Below are 23,168 nucleotides of genomic sequence, written 5' to 3' on the forward strand. Positions count from 1 at the left end.
AAATAAAATCTGTCACTACCTCCATTTCTTCCTCATCTATTTGCCAGGAAGTGAGAGGACCAGATATCATGATCTTAGTTTTCTTAATGTTGAGTTTCAAGCCAGCTTTTGCGCTCTCCTCCTTCACCCGCATCAAGAGGCTCTTTAGTTCCTCTTCACTTTCTGCCATGAGAGTGGTATCATCTGCATATCTGAGGTAGTTGATATTTCTCCCAGCAACAAACATTCTTTGGCATTGCCCTTCTTTGGGATCGGAATGTAAACTGACCTTTTCCAATCCTGTGGCCACTGCTGAGTTTTCCAAATTTGCTGGCATATTGAGTGTAGCACTTTTACTGCATCGTCTTTTAGGATTTGGAATAGCTCAACTGGAATACTGTCACCTCCACTAGCTTTGTTTTTGCTCAGACTTCCGAAGGCCCACATTCCTAAGGCCCATTGACTTCACATTCCAGGATGTCTGGCTCGAGGTCAGTGACCACCCCATCATGGTTATCAGGGACGTTAAGCTCTTTCTTGTATAGTTCCTCTGTGTAATCTTGCCACCTCTTCTTAATCTCTTCTGCCTCTGTTAGGTCCCTGGCATTTTAGTCCTTTATCATGCCCATCTTTGCATTAAATGTTCTCTTCATATCTTCAATTTTCTTGAAGAGATCTCTGGTCCTCCCTATTCTATTGTTTTCTTCTATTTCATTGCACTGTTCATTTAAGAAGGCATTCTTATCTCTTCTAGCTATTCTCTGGAATTCTGCATTCAATTGGGTGTATCATTCCTTTTATCCCTTGCCTTTCGTTTCCCTTCTTTCCTCAGCTATTTGTAAAGCTTCCTCAGACAGCCATTTTGCTTTCTTGCATTTCTTTTTCTCTGGGATGGTTTTAGTTGCTGCCTCTTGTACAATGTTGTCAACCTCCGTCCATAGTTCTTCAGGCACTCTGTCTATCAGATCTAATTCCTTAAATCTATTTGTCACCTCTACTGTATATTCATCAGGGATATGATTTAGGTCATACATGAGTGGCCTAGTGCTTTTCCCTACTTTCTTCAACTTAAGCCTAAATTTTGCAACCAGAAGCTCATGATCTGAGCCACAGTCAGCTCCTGGTCTAGTTTTTATTGACCGTATAGAGCTTCTCCATCTTTGGCTGCAGAGCACATAGTCAATCTGATTTCTGTGTTGACCGTCTGGGGATGTCCATGTATAGAGTTGTCTCTTGGGTTGTTGGAAAAGAGTGTTTGCTATGACCATCATATTCTCTTGACAAAATTCTACCAGCCTGTGCCCTGCTTCATTTTGTACTCCAAGGCCAAACTTGCCTGTTATTCCAGTTATCTTTTGGCTTCCTACTTTAGCATTCCAATCCTCCATGATGATAAGGACATCATTTTTTGGTGTTAATTCTAGAAGGTGCTGTAGGCCTTCGTAGAACTGGTCAACTTCAGCCTCTTCAGCACCAGTGGTTGGGGCACAGACTTGGACTATTGTGATGTTGAATGGTTTGCCTTGGATTCGAACTGAGATCATTCTGTCATTTTGGAGATTGTATCCCAGTACTGCTTTTCCTACTCTTTTATTGACTATGAAGGCTACTCCATTTCTTCTGAGGGATTCTTGCCCGCAGTAGTATACCTGATGGTCATCTGAATTAAATTCACCCATTCCTGTCCATTTTAGTTCACCGACTCCTAAGATGTCGATGTTCAGTCTTGTCATCTCTTGTCTGACCACATCCAGCTTGCCTTGATTCATGGATCTTACATTCCAGGTTCCTATGGAGTATAGATCTTTGCAGCATCGGACTCTCCTTTCACCACCAGATACATCAGCAACTGAGTGTCCTTTCGGCTTTGACCCAGTCGCTTCATTCTTTCTGGTGCTACTAGTACTAGGCCTCTGCTCTTCCCCAGTAGCATACTGGACACTTTCCGACCTGAGGGGCTCATCTTCCGGCGTCATATCTTTTTGCCTTTTGGTAATGTCCATGGGGGTTTCATGGCAAAGATACTGGAGTGGGTTGCCATTTCCTTCTCCAGTGGATCACATTTTGTCAGAGCTCTCTGCTATGACCTGTCCGTCTTGGGTGACCCTGCACGGCATAGCTCATAGCTTCATTGAGCTACTCAAGCCCCTTCGCCACGACAAGGCAGTGATCCATGAAGGAGACAACTTCCGTGGTGACCATTTTAATAATCTACATTTACCACACTGCTATTAACTCCTTTAGTACCCAGGAATGGAACAGCTTAACAGTTCACAATGGAATAGACACATTGCTTATCTTTATCTGTATTTCTTCAAGTTTTCATCTGTGAATTTGCATTTTGGAAAATTTCTATAGCTGAGGAATTTTGGTGAATGTCCGTAGTGGTGTTCCTCGAGATTGTTCATTGTAACACAAAGAGAAAATTTTAGTATCCAACACTGAAATCAACAATGATACTAAGGTGGATGGATGGGAGGGGTGTTATGTGAATACAACAGATGACCACTCATAGAAGTTACAGGTAAGCAACTTGTCTTTCTCCATCATGGTGTCTGTGCATCATACATAGGAGCAAGTAGCAAGCTGACTTACCATATCCTATTGCAAAACAGAGGAGATGACCAAACACCCAAAAGAGCAATCATTTCTGGTCTGCACAGCCAATCAAGAGTAACAGATAAAAGTCAACAGCTTATCAGGTTGCAGTCCAGTAGAGTTCAGGAATGGCAGTTCCCTTGGTGAATGCCACTGAAGTGTCTATCACATAAATTTACTGAGCTTCAGTTGGGGTAGGCATCAACCAACTGTATGTTTCAACAATTCATGAAGCAAGATGTTCTGCAGAGATCGGATGACCACATCGGATAAGCTTGCCACCACAGCACATGAATAGACCATTGAATAGAACACTGTTGAAATGGCTCAGCTCTCAACTTGTACAAAGCCAGCATCTTACAAACCTCAAGGGCGTGAAAAGTTGACTCAAGTGGGATAGAAGAAGACAAGAATGCAAGAAGTATGATGTCCACATTAAGATGACACTGTGACCCCACCTTAGGTAGAAGGTTACAAGAAACAGCTTGCCTTAATGAAAGGGAGGGTAAAGAGTACCATTATGCAGAATATATACTTAGTTGAGTGCTAGGCCAATGTAATGGCAATCAAGAACCCAGTCTTTTAATTCAATAAACAGAATAATATTTGCAAGTGTCTTAGAAGGCTTCTTGACAGAGCCTGAAGAATGATGAAGATTCTCCAAATTGGTACTATTTGTTAGACTGGAAGAGCAAGGTTCTAGGTGTCCAGAGAAATTGCTTTGCTGTCAATTGCAAGAAGATGGAAAAACATTCAATAGGAAGGTGAGCAGAAGAAACTGTGGCAACATATTTGTAGAGAGAAAACTTTTAAGCCTTTGTTAAAAAGCGACAGAAAAAAAGAACTAGGTGCAAGAGCACCTAATCGGATTAAACCTTTCAATTGTGCTGAAGGCGCAAACCACAGCCCACTTAAAAGTATAGGATAAACTGAACGTTTATGAGCAACACTAGAATATACCAAATCAGAGGAGGGCAGAATCATCAGTAGTGACTGGCAGATTCTTTACCACCATGTGGAGTGTCTGAAGGTCCAAATGCAAAACAGAAGATGAATGTTACTGCCCTTTCCTAAGAGAAGAAGAGTGAATCAAGGCTGTTGTTATCACCATGAGGTGATGAGAATGCACTTTAGTGCTCTTCACTTAGACCTTTCCTGGGACTCTCATGATGAATGGAAAGACAGAGGAAAGGGAAGATGAAGACATTCCTCATAGATTCCAGATTGTGCTCAGCTTGATTGCCAAAAACTGGGCAGAGTGTTCCCCTGGCAAAAAGATTAATTTCTATCATGCTCCAACAGCAAACATGTCTGTGAGGATCCTGTAGTCCAGCTTCAACTTGCAAGAGCTTTGCAGTGTCTGGTAGTGTCCAGCTTGGCCCAGAGAAAGAATTCAACTAGAGTTGAGGAATATGCTGACACAGCAGACATCAGAGGGGCTGGTTGAAGCCTGAGTCATAGGCTTGTTCAGTACCTCTCCAAGTGCATTCTTCCACAAGATAGCACAAAGATGATCAGAATAATTGTATCAGGCTTGCTCTATAAAAGCTTGGCAGTGGGCCTTCTTCAAGGCAGTGCCTTCTCCAAGGCAGAAAAAGCATGCATTCAGGAGTGGTAACTTCTTGTCAAAATGGGTTTTTGGAATGTTGTCCAGAGGGCTATATGCCCATAGGGGCAATGACAGGATCATGGGAAGGAGGGAAGCAACACAATAAAAAACAATAGAAAATATAACAGAAGAATAAAACTTCTGAAAAGGTAGGAAAAAGTTCCAGTAAGCTAGGAACTGTCCTGTGCACAGGGACAGTGAAATTCCCTCCAAAATTCCTCAGAGGCAGAAGTATCCTAACATAGGTTTCTACAGGTTCCTTATGTATGATGCACAGAAACCATAAAGAAGAATGCATTTGCTATTTATCAGCTCAAGAGGTCTCTGAAGGCAAGAAACCAGTGGAGAATTTCCTAAACTCTCTAGTACTACTAACTCTCAATTAAAAAAGAAAGAAACAAAAAAGAAATAATGCTCCAGATAAGCCTTTCCTTCATGCTGTGTACAGTGAAAGGACCCCAGAGGAAAAAAACTCTGGAGGAAAAGGAAAGGAAATAAGTCCCAATAAAATGGGACTTCAAATTTCAAATTTTTTATTTGAAAGAAAAAAATTAACATGCATAGAATGTCACCATTCAGTTTGACCCTAATTCTCTGAAACTGTATGCAATATGTTATGTGCCTTACTTTTGTTATTTGAATCCAACAACTTTTATATAGTTTCACACTTAATATAAGAGCATCCTCTTACCAATGTAGTTCTTTGACACTGCCACTTCTTTTATTTCAATGTGAACAGAACCTTTTGGAATCTGAACCACTTCCATGTAGCCTACAAGGCAAAGGTGAACCTTGTTTTACTGTTAATAACTATATTTAACTCTGCAAATTTTCTAGGAGCTAAAATAAAAAAATTGAGAGGATTCAAAAGGCCCAAACAGTTTTCATATGATGCCAAGAACGCAGAGGCTTTAAAAGGAACAAAAAGTTGTACTTCAACCCCAGAATTTTTAATATGAAGTAATAAAAACTACTTTTGCTTCCTTTATATGATCAATATAGTCTTATAGTATGCCTATCATGGGGGAAGATGGAGGAAGGATGATAATGCAGTGTTGGATGAAAAGTAGGCTGCAGATTTAATATTAACCAGCACCAGAAATAGTCTGAAAAAACTGGGAGAGACTCAAGTATAGTAATAGAAGCCCAGTCATGCTCAGTCCAACTGCTGGATAGAATGCAATGGAAAAGATTGGTATCAGCAAGTTATTGCTGCCTTTACCCACACCTTGCAGAGTAGTGACCTCACAGTCAATAAAATGTGGCTTTTACTTTCACACATACCTCCTCTAGGCAATGTGTCATTGCAAAAACCTTCAATAGCTTCACATGTACTGCCATCTCCTCCACATACCCGACACCTGTCTTCTTTAGCATCAGATCCCAAAATATTGTCACATCCAACATGCTGAAGAGGCACAATCAGAATAATTAAAATCAAGGGATTTTCGTTTTTGCTCAATTAAATATGGGCTGTTCTCGTACACAGAACATTACTGTTAACTGAATAACATTCTTCATTTAGTCAAAAATTGTGAAATCTCACTTGCCTTCTATGTTTTTTCAGTTTTATAGCCGTGATAATATAAACACACACATACACAATGGTTAAGCTATTATTTCCTCACATTCCATCCTTAAATATTTGCACCACATATATTTACAATGCACAGGACACTATACTTCATGTCACAGCATTATGTAATGTTTTGTGACACAGCATGGTATACTTGCTATTATGGCTGAAACTAAGTGTTTAACACTCATACATCTTAGTTTTAGATTATTAACTTTCAGTAATTAGAAGAATCCCTGAATAGTGGTTACAGTATTTTCTAGTTTTCATACACAAGATCCAAATTTCATGAAAAAGTGTGATTTTAAAAAGAAAAGGTGGTTCCACCTGGGATGTAATTCAAGGGCATATGCAACATTACAGTAAAATGCAGAATGATATCCTATCAGCAGCTTTTCTAGTTAACATCTGAAATTTAGAAAGGCAAATCACTGAGACTGACACAAAGTGCTGTTAGTTTGGAAACAGCTCTTCCCCTTGCCCAACCCAAAGAAAGAAAAAAGAAATTACAAATCATTTCTTTTCACTGGCAGCTCTTGCATAAGAGGTGGGGAAATGTTACTTCCATGTAAAGTTTATTACTACTAAATAAATAAGTAGGGCACCTTGCATTCTCCATTTATGCAAATATCCAGTGAATCTGCATTGCACTGGGTTCCATCTATTACTGCAGGGGCACGTTCAGTATAAAAGTTGTAACCTTCTGCTAAGCAGTTTAACGCACATGGCTTAACCCCACCTAGAAAAATGAAAGCATTTTTTTAAAATATAGAATTCCTGAATTTGAAATAACAACTGTATGAAAGCTAATATTAATTCAATTTCCCCCAAATAGTCACATACATTTTAATTTATTAATCCACAGCTCAAAGGGTAAGTGTCATCAAAGTGTCATCTCCCCCATTAATCCTGCATTCTTTTCCTTGACTCCATCACAGATGCAGTTTCTGTGTAGCTTCCTGCCCCATCTCATTTGATGCTATTAGATTAGTTGCTTGGATGTCCAGGAAGAATGGGACTGCCTTAGAAATGGGTCCCCAGCCTTTTCTGGTATGCCATGGGAGGGTTTTTCATCGGGATCCATTAGCCTCAATGGCTGGACCATTTTTAAAGGTTCCCCATTCTTGTAGAGGGAAAAGGGAGCCAAAAGTCTAAACCTCAATAGGAAGGCATCTGACCATGACAAGGGCATCAATATTAATATTAATTCCCCCACTTCCAGATTACTATCCTCCTGTCCAATTAAGAAAACCAAGTGTGTGTCCTTTTACATGAGTTGGGGCAATAACATGTTGAGACAGCCCCATGGTTGTCATGGTGGCCATGAAGTCCTGAGTTGCTCTGGATACAACAGCATTGGCATGGAAGTTAAGATCCCCCAGAAACATCATTCTAGGGGTCTTCAACACCATGTATAAGACCAACTCAGTTAGCTAAGGTAGGGAATCTGATTAAAAGTGGGTGGGTAGTATACAAGCAGAATTCCTAATCTGTCTTGGGCACCCGGCACATGGTACAAACACTCAAAACCTACACTTGACGAGCCTAGATCATGGCCACCCACTCCCTCCCTGGCTCTCAAGTCAATTTTGGTGGTGTACCTAGTACTCAGGAGGGCACAGATGAACGTAACCCTTCCCAGTTTACCCATCCACGTATCACTGATACAAGCCAGGTCAGCTTCCTCATTCACAATCAACTCATGGATGAAGGATGTCTTATACTGGGCCGACCTGACATTCAGCAGCAGCAGCACCTGAACTGAGGGCAGGCTTGTAAGGATGCCATGAATCATCCAGTTAGTGAAAAAACCAGAAGATGGAACTTCTTCTCTGGCTTGTTGATTCCCCAACACCATACCTCCCACTATCTGAGACTACAATAATGGGGGTACCCCCTTGCTTCCCAAAGTTGTCCAGAGACATAATTAAAACAGATACGATAAAAACAATAACAACTATTAAAACAAACTGGCTGCTATAGTTCTAGGTTTATCAATACCACTTGCTGTGAGACTGCCTCTTCCCACACCTACCCACTGTAGTCCCAAACCATTCATCAAATGGGCACCAAATTGGCAATTCTCTTTGGCATCACCCTTCAGCTGCTGCCCAAGGGCACTGCCTTGGTCTTTTTTCCCAGTAGTAGGCCACTGATGGTGACAGCCCTGCTTCTGAAGCACAGTTGCTGCCTCTCCAGCTGGGGCAGGTGACCACTACACAGGGATGGCAGGTAGGGAATTTTATTTATTGCACAATTGTTTGCTATTCCCAAAAATAGACTATGCAGTATGATAAACTGGATTTATTTTGTCTGAAAAGGAAACTCACATCTATGAATAAAGGCAACTTAATAACATTGGGTACAAGTCAGACTTTTTCCAGTAAAGAAAAAACCCAGGTATGCACCTGCACCAAGCTTTGTTAGTCTCAAAACCAGTAAGAATGGTTTTGACTTGGCTTGAGGTAACTGTTTTTCCTGGGCATTATAGATGCACTAGGGTCATTGGCTAGGTGGAGGCTGTACAGACCAGCATACAGTGGCCACACTGGATGAAGCAAAAAGTTTGGATGCAGGATATTCAAGTGCTGCCGATTCATCCAGCAAATCTGATGTAGCCATACAGCCACTTCCCCCATGTAAATGCTGCAACAAACTCTGGAATAGATACTACTTCAGTATAGCCGACCATCCCTTCTAACACACCTGCTCAGCTACAGATTGGCTCTGGCTAGTCCCTTCATATACTTCAAGCAGGAATAACTGGCCTACAAGACTGGTCATGCCTTGGTGGACCTCCCTATGGACTGCTAATTGCCTTATCATAACTTCCTCTTCAAATACAAGACAATGGGCTATAGAGGGAGGGCTTAGATATAGGAACCAGCAGAAGTGCATATCCCATCCCCAAATAATTCCTTAACCTCTATTCTACATAAGAAAGCCTGGAGCAAGATCATACTCAGGATTACCAACACACATATTACCTCCTGTATAGGGTTTCCAGTTGTAGTATTTTCCTCGGAAAGGCATATTGTCAAAATCTGCACATTGTTTTTCACGGAAATCACGGGCTCCAAATGGACATGGCTAGCAAAAAAAATAAAAGAAAAAGTTAATGCATGCTAATATTGAATATTAAAGGCATATGTAGGGGTCTTACTGATTGTACCTTAAATTAGCAAGGAAGCTCATTTGCATGGAGTAAGGTAGACTTACAGTTTCTATCAGCCTGTTGAAGTTCTTGTAAAAGATATTGCATTATACAATAAAAGTGCTTGCAAACAACCTTATTAAATACAGTGTATTTTTAACCTATCCTACTCATGAATGCACACCGTAACATGGTGTGGGGATTTGAGAGTTGGAATGTATGAGGAATCTGTTCTAAGGCTAGGAATCTCTCTGATTCCCTAGGCTTGGATTCTGAGACTCCAGCACACTTTCCTGGAGTTCTCAGTTAGTGTTTCTGGTAAGCATGCCCAGCCTTCATACATCACTCACCAGAAGTGAACACTATGTGACCTCTGTTGAGGCCTCTGTGCAAGCAGGATCCCTTCTCCATGTCATGTGCAGCAGCCTTTATGCTGCATTTGAAGTGGAGGAAGGTTGCTGCTTGTGCAACCTTTATTCTGTAAGTGTCCACAGACTTTCTCTTGGCTTGGCTTGCTTTTTAAAAGAGGGACAAGAATGACAGGAAGTCTGAGAATACTAGAGAGACAGATCCTGTGAAACTGCCTTGCAACCCTATTTGAGACTGACAGTAATAACACCAGGAGGTCAGACTTTCTCACTGGGCCAGTCTCCTAGTAGGATCACTCAGAACAGAATGGTCAAAGTTGAGAAAGTGGACTAAGATGCACTCATCCTCTTCAGGAGTAATGGCCATATCAGTTGAAGTGAATAAATATATCTAATGATGATGGAGGCAGAGAAACTCTTGAAGGGCAGCTACAAGGAAGCAGTAGTAGTTGAAAATGACACTGGTAGAGGATCTTTCACAGACAGTGGCAGAATTAGTACTGCACAGAAGGCAGCAATGATAAACTACTTCTGAATATTCTTTCCTTGAAAATCCTATTATGAAAAACTCCAAAATAAATCGAGGATAATTCAAGTGCAGTGTTTCCTCAAATATGCATTAACAGTCAAACAGACAGCAACTGGATAGCTTTATTCTGCACTAACAAAAGTTTCTGAATAGTTTTTAAAAAACAAACAAAGATAAAGTAATCCAGTCTGGATGTAACCCAAGGATGAATAACTGCAGCAAGATCTACTGTGATGTAGCTGGTGGATCAGCCAAAGCTGACAAAATTCACCACTGGTAACCAATGCCTCCTTCACTTCCATAGATAGTCCAGAGTTCAGGAAAAATCTCAGGTTGTATACTTAGTCCTTCAAGAAGAATAAAACCTCATCCAACACTAGTGCCTTCTGGATTAAGCCTCAGGTCATTTCCCCTCATCTGTCTCAAAACTACTTTGAAACATTTGTTCACGTTTCCACAGTCTCCCAAGGACCTACTGAAGAAAAAGAAAGGCAGTCTGCATGACACCTGCCTTTCTATATGGCAGTAGGCTTAACAGAATATATGGGACATCAAAGTAAAAATCCTATGACTTCACTGTAATACTGTTTGTGGGAAGGAAGGAAATTCAGGTAGTCTGCTTCTTTATCAGGAACACTGAAACTGCAGCCCTGTGCCCATTTACTTGGGAGTAAGTATACTTGAACTCAATGGGACTTACTTCTGAGTAGATACATATGGGATTGTGCTATGTTGTTGTAGTTCAGTCACAAAGTCATGCCCAACTCTTTGTGACCCCATGGACAACATTCCTCCGGGTTCTCCTGTCCTCCACCATCCCCCAGAATCCACCCAATCTCACACCCACCTCTCCAGTGATCCCATCCAGCCACCTCAAGCTCTGCCATTCCCTTCTCCTTTTGTCTTCAATTGTGCTGTAAAGCATACCATTTAATCTAAACACAATGTTAGGGATACCTGGTGAAGCTGGTAGTTCCTCGTCAATTTTGTTTCCAGTTACTAGACTACATTTATTCAGGTTCCCTCAATTTTAATGTTAGCAAGTATGCTATCCATCAAAAGGTTAGTGTTTGGAAGACTTTGAGAAAAAATGGGTCTACTAGGAATTGCCTGCATTGATTTCAAAGGATGAAAAGGGTGAAAAAAAACAGAGAAAAAAGTAGCTTGTCTTTGAAGTAAAAATGCAACCAAGAGCATTTTTGTTTATGAATAGTAGGAACTTTAGGGAGGAATACTTTTTAAATTACAAAAGGAACAGCAAATGCTGACACAAGACAAATGCTACAGAAATCAGTGGGTGCAAGCAACACATTTTTCATACAAATAATGACAAGCACACAAAACATGTGGCCTTTAACATACACATTAATCAAAAGTCTCTTTCCTCAAATGATTTTCACTTCAAAGAGTATGGAGTAATTAGATACTTTATAAATCCTGAAAATGAATCTGTCTCAGCAACTTTGCATTTCATTAAATACAAATTGATGGATTTAATTAATCTGTTGCTACTAAGAATTGCTACAGTTTTCCAATCAGCATTTAAGTTATAGTTTAATTTAAAGTGCCAAATGTCAGGACATTTTTACATCTTTATGACATTATACATATTCAAAAGTGTGCACTTAAAAAGGTAACTATTAAAATATTTGAGTAAGATAAAATATGTTCAATATGTTCAATAAAACAATGTTCAGTATGTTCACTGAAAAGTGTTCACTATCTACCATCATACCTCACAGTAACAGTAAATATTAGAGGGGCAGAAAGGTGGCATACAAATATTTCTATAAGTAAAAATAAATAACATGGAATAGAACTGCACAAATTGCTATTGTTTGTATTTCTTAGTTAACAAAATCCTCTGTGGATAACACTTAATAAAGTTCAATAAAATACAGTGGAGTACAAGCAGAACATCTGAGATCCCTGTCACACAATAAATGTAGTTCTAACACATTTAAATTTCTATATCCTACTGTTTTTACGAAAGGGAAGACTGGATGAAGATGATCTTTATGCCAGTCTTTCTAATTTAAACAGTATTGTTTATAGCTAAACTTTACTCCAACATTTTTATCAGGCTGCAGTGGTGCTGGGGGGTCAAGTAAAAAGTAAGGGTCATCTTCACCTCTGCCAAGAAGACAGCCTCATCATACTTTGCCTTTCCCTCAGCTGTTATCCAACAGCCATTCAATCAGCCAGAAGCAGGAGTGCAGGGGAAAGCACAGCTCCCTATATGCCACACACAACACTGTGACAGCCAAATTGAAGAAGCAACTTTGAATATTTCCTCAAAATAGATAACAATTATTTATATGTGATTCATTTAAATATCTGAGAAAATGTTGTACTTCTATTTTGCTGTTTTCTGAATGTAAGTATGGTTTCAACATAGGTTAATTAATACCCCGACTGTTCTGCCAAAGAAAAGTGCGCAAAGCAGTCTACAAGAAGATCCAGAATAAAAATAAATTCTTAGGTAAAACATTGCATAAAAACTGCCTCTGAGGGCAGCAGTTCCAAGAGAAAATCTCCACTCCCCCCATACACACACACGCGCGCGTGAGAAAGAGTTCTTAAAGACTGAGTGGGTTCATATGGGAGACAGTATTCTTTCAGACTGCCTGCTTCTAATGCAGATACGGTTTCCTTAGACATTTGACATGAACATTCTCTGTATCTCACCTCCCTTTAATTTTTATTGTATTTGTACAATAAGTAGAGATGAGCTATATAATCACAGGTTTAAATATTCTAATATTTATATAAACACTGCTTTGAATTCCTTGGTAGACAGGCAGTTTACAAACTGTTTAAATACATAAGTAAAGTTTAGACAGATAAATAAAACTTGGGACCAACAATGGACAATGGTGTCTTTTTTAATTTTTTCTTTGTTCTTATTAGTGTAGCTATGCTAAGCTTCCACAGAATTGAATGTTGATGCAGACACAATGTTTCAGATGTGCAGCATCTGTCTCCATCCATATGTATGCATATTGTGATGTTCTTTGGTTCCTACTTCAATACTTCCATGTGTCATTCCTCTACAGTATCTACAAGATTCATACATTCCTGTTTTTTAGCATTGGTATTAAATATTTTAAGCCCTCAGACTTGTCAACGCATCTCCTTTTTATTTATATATAATTAGGTAATTAAGGGTGCAACCCTATGAACCTCCAATGTTGTTGGGGGAGGGGTACTATAGGATCATATGGGGGCCCAGTTCCACAGTCCTGTGACATCGAAGCCCCCACTCTGTCCTTCTCAAAGCCAGCAGGAGGAAATAGGGCAAGCTACTTCTCCAAGGTTACAGTGGAGCCTTGGAAAGATGGAAAAGGCCAAGGAGCAGGAAAGGAAGAAGACAGGGCTCATGGCTCCTCCCCTCCCTGGCATTAAATCTAGACAGCTAAAAATGGCCAACTAGGTAAAATATATTGTGCAAGGCATGGCAGTGATTGCCACTGCTGTACCACACTCTGTGCATTCGATGCAAGTAAGCTCATAGGGTTCCATATATCTGAGGCAGAGGGCATTGGATTGCACCTAAAATCTGCCCTGTTTCTTTGTGGAAAAAGTAAAGTATTTTACATTAACTTTGATTTACTCACATCAGTATTACATGAGCGATATCGTTTTCTTTCTCCAAGACAATATTTTCCTCCACCTGAAGGTCTGGAAAAAATAGGATGCATTTTAGCAATATGTACATAGAAAGAAATAATGAAAAATGCACCAGAGTGCATATTTTAGTTACTTCACAATTCAGATTATACTATTTATTTTTAAAACTTCAGATTTACGTGATATTAATCCAATTGGCAATTATATATCATCTACAGAAGATGAATTTCTTCTATTTTTGTTTTTATGCCAATTAAAAAAAGAAAAAATATGGAAACATTGTATATTATTCTAAAAGGCAAAATTAATTCTAAAGCTCTATACGCCACATCAGTGAAAATGTGCAATACTGAAAGTCCTATTTTATTTGTATATTATATTTATATTCCACCTTTTTCTGTTTTGCAAGGAATAGCTTTAAATGTTGCATTACTGCAAGATTTTATTATTAAAATCTTTATTTTAAAGATTTAAAGCTTTACTGCATAGAATATTTTAGTATCAACCTAAGATTAATTAAAATTAAGAGCATACCACTTTTCTATTATTAAAGTAAAGTAACTACTCTCTAGTACCTGAATGCCTTCTTATTTCAATACTAAAATTATAAATGTGGGGAAAAATAAATTAACATCAGTGATGTTTCTCTGAATGTACAGAATTGATCTGAGGAAGATATACTATCATTATTAAGACTCCTATATATTTATAGCTTAAGTTGATGGAAACATTTACTTGTTTCTGTTAACAGAAAAGTTAGAACCAGTATATGGCTGATAATTAACTGCAAATCATTTAGTCTATTTCATTTTAAAAATGAATTGAGGTTGCTGTAGGTAGGTAAAAACAGGGTCACTTAAAAATAAGTTGTTTTATCTTAAACTTTTAGTTTTATATGTTTTATTTGCAGTTTTATATGTAAGACTGGTCAGGTTCCAAAGTACTGTGCAACTAGTTCTGGACTTCCAAAGGAAATTTGTGTCCAAATCTGATGGCAAATTACTTTTAACCTGGGGGAAGTTTCAATCACAGTTTATGATATTACATAGCGGCATCCTGTTCAAAAACCTTCATTAGGGGAGTGCAAGTCTTTGAATGTGTTTTTTTTTTCCTAATTTAGCACACTGCCTTTAAAAAAAATCACATGCAAATGTAACTTGAATAATTCCTCGTGCAACCATATTCATGGCTACTCAGACATAAACCCTGCTGAGCAATGGAATATTTCTCCCAGATAAGCCCCAGAAGACTTGAATCAAGTATTAACCAAGCGAAAGGCACATTTTTATTTTGAAATGTTTATTATTATGAGAGTTGGCAAAGTTAAATTATTTTGAAAAACATGTTTAAGGACTATCCAGGCACTCTGACATGACCAGGAGATGAGATAATTATCACAACATCCTTGGGTTAGATAGAGTTAAAATATATTCTAGGTTTGCCTTTTCCCTTAAACCAGAATTCACCTATTGATTATTTAATGTGTTGTTATAATATCATTTTCTGTGACTTCTGGTAAAAAATCAAGCTATCATATAATAGTTATACTATCTTCTGATAAATATAGTTCCTTAAAACTATGTAATATGCAAACTGAGTAAAACTGTCACAAAATCTCTTATTTTAATACTGAAGGGCCAAATATAATCAACATGATCCAGCCAGCTTAAACAATTTACAACCCTGTTCATTTCAATGAAGGGAGAGTTAAATGTGCTCACCTTGCTGAATGCACACACTAATGTTAGATGACATTGTTGAATGTCCAAAAGATCAAAAAGTGAGCACAGAGCAGTATGCACAAGAACTTCCATGTTTTCTTCTATGTGAAGGTGAATGCTGTCACAGATGATGGGAAATACTCATTAACACCTAGAATGGTTTACTTCCCATAGAAATAAAATAGAAGTTCCTCTTGCTGGATTGGAGCCTACTTAATTTGATTAAGCCTACTTAATTTGTGTGTTTAAATGTACCAAAGTGTACTGTTATGTATGAAAACATGATTTAAGGTGTGCCTTTCCACATTTTACAGAACCCAGTGACTCTTAATGCTGGTGTTGAGGAGGAGGAAAATACATTTTTAATGTTAGCAGCAGCTGCTGAACAGACTCTAAAATGAATTATGCAAGTAAGCATTCACTAAAATCAGTGAGACTACTCTGCATGCTGAGTTTGGCAGTAAAGGTTTCTAGCAGAAAAGATTAGAAAGGGATGTCTAATCCTATAAATTTTGGCAATAAGAGGAAGGGTAGACTGCACTGTGAAGCCATTCCATAAGAAAGCAGAGCTCCAAGCTCCCCAAAGCATACAGGAGGATTTAGCAGCCTGTCCCTATTAAAAGGATAATGTAAAAGCTTGTACGGGAACAACCTTGCATTAAAGAACTAACACAAGGTATATAAGAGGAGGAATATGAAAGTATAATTGGTTATTACTGAACAAGGCAAAAGTGATGGATAACTATAAATGCCCTAGTATATTGTTATTGCTGATAGTAAAGTTGGAGCAAAATTTTTGAATTTAAAACTGAAGTGTTCTCTTTTTTAAATGTCTGATGAATTGCCATCTGATATACTATCTTCAAGGCTCCTAGAGACTGCTATCTCTCTCTTTACCAGAATGTAAAAAAAAGTTAATCTGCCTTGTAAAAGAGGGTTTGTTTCAAGATATTAAAAAAATATTTGTGGTAATATAAAGAATTGGATCAATTGCTGTTGTGAGGTTTCCAGGATACATAGGTTTTGTTTTGCCCTTCAATTCTGCCTGTATGTGGAGCAATGCAGAGGGAGAAAAGGAAGAAACTATTGGGGTGCATGGGGAAAAGAGTGGGGTTTTGTGTGGGATGGAGTCTTGGAAATAGAAACTTAATAGGATATTAAATAGTGAACCTGGGACTACTGTGCACCTGGAGAAAGGAGAAAAGGATTCCCCTGCAGAAACAGGAATAAGCTGGTAGTATGAATAGCCCATGCTACAAAGATTCTTGCAGTGAAGTTGCTTTGCAGTCATCAATATGCTCTCAAATTTCTCAATCTTCCTTCCCTCTTCAAATGCCTTTATCAAAATTAAAATATGATGTTTGCTTATAATGTAGTATTTGCATCCCATTCTTCCTCCAAGAAGTTCAGTAGCACAGACCAGCTCACACCCAGGTATTGGCCAAAGATGTAATTATATTGTATTCCTCTACAATGTTTCCTAGAGATAATCAATGCTGGAAGGATAAGAAGGCACTTATAAAGATTTGCCAAAATTCCATCCTGAATTATTTTCAGGTCTCTTTGCCTTCATTCCCTGTAATTTGGTGCTGGCCTATTTTAGTCTCCTCTTTCAAATGTACAAGACTACAAAACCTGGATCCCATGGGGAACTGAGGTGTGCCTGCACCTGCTATTGCAACAGGGAAAAGGGCTACAAGGTAAACTATTACAAGATAAATCAGCACCAGGATGGAACTTCAAGATGCAATCCAGGTATTTGTTCAGATCGTAAGGGTTAGCCAACAAAAGCATGCAGGATGGCTGAATTGGACAAAGCACAAACATTATGCTGATAGAAGAGAAAAACTACCTAAATACAGTGTTTCTTTTCTTCTTTAAGAGTCTTCCTCCTATAATAATATTGCCAGGAAATCTAACATTCCTCTTTTTCCCCTTTCCCTTTTCCTGGATCTTAACACTAGGAGATTTCTGCTTTCTGAATTTTCTGTCTGAGGCTATCCCACATTCTCATTTGAGGCAAGCTGTTATCAAAGCTGTGGTGGTTTATGGCAACAGCACATGTACTCATACTGACAATGGAGTTATTCATGGAAACAGATTTCAATATTGCAGCAGTACTTCTGCCACTGCAATGACACAATTGTACACTCACTTTATCTGTGAGCAGTTCACAAAATGTTTATCCACATGATTTCAAACCTGGGAATGGTCGGAAAGGGTTAAGTATTATATGAACTGGATGTAAAAATGATCTGCTTTCATGTTGCTCTTTGATTTCAACTTTTAAGGGGGCAAAGAAAATCTGGGTGGGAAGCTTCTGAGTAAAAGGAGCAGTAAGAAAATACAAACACAGGTTGTCTGGGGAACAATGAATAGTAACTGGATAAAAAGCCAGGCAATGAATATAGTAAGATGAGAGCACAATAATGTGAAAAACTTCAGGGCAGTTAGGAGTCCAGATTGTCTGCTGGTTACAAGGAGGCAACCCCCACTTAAAAGCCAGCTGCTGAGCTCACATGGCTCCATCCATACTACTAAAGACTGCTGAGAACCCTGTCTAAACATATAGTCCATCAGCTTCGTAACAGTGATGTATACTGGGGGAAGGACAGTTAAAATTATAATTGATTTTGCAAAGTATGGGCACTTTGTTACATTTCTTTCCTATCTTCATCCTTTCCCTATACATAAGAAAATTATAACAGCTAAAATATGCTCCAAGGTAACTGCAGTGAGATTGACTTTGGAACAGCTGTTACCTGATAAGTTATCATAACTAGACAGGAGGAAGAGAATCCTAAACATCTTTGAAAACAAGGGAGAGAGTTCTTGTTGGCCATGTCAGATTGAAATAAAAGCAGCAGTCTTTATGGATTTGCATAAGTTTCTGTTCCCTTCATGGAAATCAACAATGAGGGGAGGAGTAATCCATGCATGTATGTATGTGTGCAAAGCTCTTGTCATAAGAAGGCTGCAGTTCAAGTTTTACCCACCAACACCATCATTAGATAGTATGTAAATGATTTTACAGGTTGGAAGTGTGACACCAAAGTAAAGATAGCATTTGAGCTCTTAGCAAGATGTAATTAACAACAAAGAGGACAGGTTTCCATACTAACTGGCAACATCATAAGAGCTTGTCTGGGACACTCACAGCACAACCCTACATAAATCTACTTAAAAGTAAGTCCCATTGAGCACAATGGAGCTTACCTACAGATGAGGGGGAATAGGATTGCAAAGACACCCCCCCCCCCCGATCATTCAGAGGGGCAGTAAAAAAAGACAATACTACAAGAAAAAGGGAAAGGTAGTTTGGCAGTTTGGGAACATTTTAGCTGTTGGATATATTATGTGAAAGCAAACTTTGGAAAGCATTATTGTCTCATGGGACAAATAATTTTTAAAAATGTAAGATTTGCTCTGTATGTTAATACATTTGCAAAACTAATTATTTTGCATATAAACACCAGAAACATATTTTAATTTGCTTATTAAGTGGGGATTGATTTACATAAATGGAGCTGTGAAATGCAAAATAACCTGCTAAATACTAAATATACAATCTATGTTTATAGTGTCACGTTTAACACAGATATTTTAAAAAGTGAAAGTATGTTGAGTAAGCGTCTCCTGGATATCTGATCCTGCCTGCTATTTTACAGACAAGTATTGGCACAGTACTGAAACGTTTTTACAGATAACATGTGAAACCACACTTTGAAACATTTCCAAATATGCCTTTTTTGCTGGCTCTGGCTTACTTTAGCTACTTACGCTGGACTGTCACAGTGTCTTATGGATGATGAGACTCCTCCCCCGCAGGTCCTGCTGCACTCTCCCCATATTGACCAGGGACCCCAACCCCCATCTATGCTCTGGGGCCAAGTGCCAAAAGGTACGCACTCTCCCTGATAACACCACTGAAAAGATTTCATAGAAAACACAGAATTAGCTTTCAACTGATAGAGTTATCAGGACAGAAAAAATATATGGGTCAGGCACCGACCAATTATAGGCATCAGCATTCCTTTTATAGATAACACAGAGATGTTTCACTTGCTTTAGCCATGTTTAGTCAATGGTAAAAGTCCAATGCTATTTGTTATTTATCTTTAGCTGAGCCTGAGTTATAAATCCCTAACACACATAAAAGTTTAACAAGACAGCATTTTACTTTTCATGCACAACCTTACCATCTCTCAATATAAATTGCAACTCACTGAAAGTCTTCTTTAGATACTAGAGATAATTCTAAGGGAAAAAAATGATGCACCTATACTCGGACAGCACAACATGGAAAATTCTCCATTTTTATGAGGGTTATTGCTTTGCCTTTAAAAATTCTAAACCATGGATGATGTTACAATGGTGGAAGAATGTGAACCAGTATTTCATCTATACTTACATGGCAGACATAATTAAAATAATACCAAAACACTAAAAACAAACAAGCAAACAAAAATCTTAACATTCACTAACAAGACATTTAGAGACCAAATGAGCATATGGAATGAAATATTTGAACAGACAAACAGCTAAGTGTTAAACTTGGCATTACTTTGATGGTGCAGCATCAAGTTCGGAAGAAACAATTAACTATATTAAATACATAACTTGAGTTGGAATACTTTATTCATATCAAATTATGCCAAATCCTGCAATTCTAATTTAAGATCAAATTTGGCTGTCCTGTTTTACTATAGAAATGTGAAAAGAATGCTGCACAAATTGAAACAAACAGTTTGTCCTATCAAAATAACATACCAAGTTAATCTAAAAAGAATGTTTACCTGTTCTGAGTTGGATCCAGGCTCGGATATGCTTGGGATTGACTCACTGATTTCAACATCCCATTGATTTCAACTCTAAGCATGTCAATGTCCAGATCCAAGTCTGCAGTTACGGCACATAACACCACCATACTATCTTTAATAGGGGTAAAGGGGGCAGTGGATACAAGAATATTGCCTGAACTGTTTGGGTTCAGATTCGTAACAATCCTATGTGTCTATTCAAATAGCCCCATTTCCCATTAATGGAATTTATTTCCACAGAAGCATGTGCATAATTGCAACCTAAGCTAGCTGAGTAACATTATTCAGGATGTGACTTAAACACCATTGATTTCAATAAAAACTAAATTCAGCTAACTTAGGCTGTGATCCTAATCTCACTTATTAGAAAGTAGGTCCTATCAGATACAATGGAATTGTTGAGGACTGCATTGTCTGTCTGGATCCAAAAGAGATTCATTAACAGAAGTTGCTTATGACAGTGAAAAGGAATATTGCTTACCCATCGTTGCAATAAGCTATATTATATGTCTTTGTAGGTATATGCATAATATATAAAAGCAATGGTAGCAGCCAGGTTTCAAGTAATACTGTGTGCTGATGAAGAAGCTATGTACTGCAGAACATTTAATCACTTCAGTTTATTTCACTTTCCAGTTTATATTTCTGAAACAATTAGAACTCTAACAAAATAGAAAGAATTTTGAGGTAATGCTTCTGTCTAGTATTATTAATCACACTACCTGAAACTATTAGTACACACTTTTATGGCATGCAGTGAGTATCTTTACTTTGGATACTGTATTTGGATATGAAACCTCTAGCAATGCTGCATGAGGCATGTCATCAGATATGGCAGTACTGGATACATCTAAATATTGACAGAAGATTACCTTTCCTGGTCAACTTGGACAGTCAAGTGCATATTGGTGCAGAAGGAAAAGAGGGCCACACAAAAACAAAGTAGGGGGTTCCACATACTTGAAGACACACTATGCATGAATTAAGTTCAAAAATGAAAAAGAAAAGGCTTTTAGAAAACCAAACAGTCCTGTGAATATCTATACTGAAAATGTGGGAGGGGAAGAAAAAGAAAGTGGAAGGTAAGAGATGGCATTGGCCTGCTTGAGTCCATAACAGCTAGCAGCAGATACTCTTGGTCTGCACCCAGCACAGCCAATGGTGAGGGATAAATGGAACTGCAATTCAACTACTTCTGGTGGTCAACAAGTTGCCTACCCCTACATTATAGTATCCCAGACATAAGGTCAGAGTTGGAAAAAGAGCACAAAGTTAAAAAATTGTTTTCCTCATACAATATTCCATCCCAAGGATGACAGACAGGTTCAGAGCCGGCAACTAATTTCAATCCTGAACCCTTTTGATCCTGAACCCTTCAGCACTATATAGCATAGTAAGAGGTTAGGGAAATTTCCTCAGTATTAGACCAACATTTTATCCACCATATAACACTGTTTCTTGCATGAAATACATTATATGACATATAATGTATAAAAACATACTGACAGCATGATACTCAATTGTTCTTCATAGAGAATAAGGGAAAGAAATAATGAAAGAGAAGCTCATCATTAATGTGAAGCTTTAAAGAGAAAAAAACCATTCTAACCAAATACTGAATGGCACCAGCTAATAAAAGAAACTTCTAAATACAGTCAAACGCAGTGTCTTGGATAAATATTCACACTTCTTTGACTTTTCACATTTTGTTGTGTTACAACATGAAACTGAAATGACTTAATTGCCATTGTAACCACCTGATGTACACAAGATACTCGACAGTGTGAAAGTGCAAAAATATTTTTATTTTGGCATAAAGTTAAATAAACAAAAACAAAACTGGCACTTCTTAATTGCATAAGTGTGAACCCTGAATCAACAATTAATAGAAGTACTTTTGGCAGCAGTGACAGCTCTGAGCTTTGGCCCATTCCAACACATTTGTTCTTGATTTTAACCACTCCAGTGTTATTAGCTGTGCTGCTGGGATCATAGTCCTGGTGGAAGGTGAACCTCGGCCTCAGTCACTGTTCTCTTGTATATTGAAACAGGCTTTTCTCTAGAATGTCCTGTAACTGGTTCTATCCGAATTAACACTCAAACCTGAGCAGTTCATAGTCCCTGTCAGAGAAAAGCATGCCTACAACATGATATTGCCACCTCTATGCTTCACTATGGGCATGATATTCTCAGGGATCTGCAGTCTGTGGGTCTCAGGGCTATGTGGTATTCTCACACAGCATCCTGTGCAAGGCAAGGTGAGGAGTTCAGTTTTGGGCTCATCAGATCCTTTTACTACATGATTGTTGTTATCTTCCTCATGCCTTTTTGAAAGCTCTAACTGGGTTTTGATATGTGGTTGTTTCAACAATGTCATTCTTGCCACTGTTCCATAAAGTCCGGCTTTGTGGAACATTCAGGTGAACATCATCCCATGGCTTTACACATTTCAACCACAGATGTCTCCGACTCCTTCAGAGTTACCATTGGCCTCTTGGCTGTTTCTTTAATTCCCTCCAAGCATGGGCACTAAGTTTGTTAGACAACCTTCTCTAGGCTCCTAGCGGTTTCATGTAGATGTTAATAACTTGGGGGATGAAATAGAGCCCTGTGGTACTCCATGGCATAGCTGCCATGGCGCAGAGCTATAGTCCCCCAGCACCACCTTCTAGAATTGACCAGCCAGATAAGAGCAGAACCACTGCCAAGCAGAACCCCCAACTCCTAGCCCAGCCAGCCTATCCAGAAGGATACAATGGTCAATTGTATCAAAAGCCACTCCTCATGTCCCTCCCCCCTGCATAGGTCATCATACAGGGTGAACAAAGCAGATTCAGTACCATAACAAGGTCTGAAACTGGGCTGAAATGGGTCCAGATAATCCGTTTCATCCAAGCATGCCTGAAGTTATCCCACCACCACCCACTCTAACACCTTGCCCAAAAATGGGATGTTGGCCACCAGTGTATAATTGGCTGGGTCCAGGGATGTCTTCAGGATGGGCTTGATCACTGCCTTCTTTAAAGGGACAGGGACCCGGCCCTCCTTCAGTGAGGCATTGTTAAATTCCTGGACCAAGGGACCAATCCCATGACTGGCTTTCGTAAGTAGCCAAGAAGGGCAAGGGTTGAGTAAACAGGTGGTTGGGCATACAATCCCAAGCAATTTGTCCACATCCTCAGGC

At 38.8% G+C, this 23,168-nt stretch overlaps 1 protein-coding gene across 10 annotated transcripts in view; it reads right to left on the minus strand.

The window, feature by feature from the left end:
- The window catches only part of ADAMTS6 (ADAM metallopeptidase with thrombospondin type 1 motif 6), a 176,860-nt gene that overhangs the window by 33,481 nt on the left and 120,211 nt on the right, over positions 1 to 23,168 (minus strand). For 8 of the 10 annotated variants that reach the window (XR_006416234.1, XR_006416233.1, XM_044445771.1 and 5 more), the window contains 6 exons: positions 18,945 to 19,090; positions 13,431 to 13,494; positions 8,750 to 8,852; positions 6,368 to 6,501; positions 5,471 to 5,594; positions 4,878 to 4,958 (listed from right to left, as the gene is read on the minus strand). Coding sequence is in view for 8 of the 10 variants with exons in the window: in XM_044445771.1 (XP_044301706.1) it covers positions 4,878 to 4,958; positions 5,471 to 5,594; positions 6,368 to 6,501; positions 8,750 to 8,852; positions 13,431 to 13,494; positions 18,945 to 19,090 (652 nt within the window). In the remaining 2 variants the exon portion in view is untranslated. The remainder of the gene's footprint in view (positions 1 to 4,877; positions 4,959 to 5,470; positions 5,595 to 6,367; positions 6,502 to 8,749; positions 8,853 to 13,430; positions 13,495 to 18,944; positions 19,091 to 23,168) is intronic. The other 2 variants (XM_044445770.1, XM_044445769.1) reach the window with 2 other exon arrangements.

Source organism: Varanus komodoensis, unplaced genomic scaffold (assembly GCF_004798865.1).
Source record: "Varanus komodoensis strain SLA01 unplaced genomic scaffold, ASM479886v1 scaffold5, whole genome shotgun sequence".
Taxonomy (NCBI): Eukaryota; Metazoa; Chordata; class Lepidosauria; order Squamata; family Varanidae; genus Varanus; species Varanus komodoensis.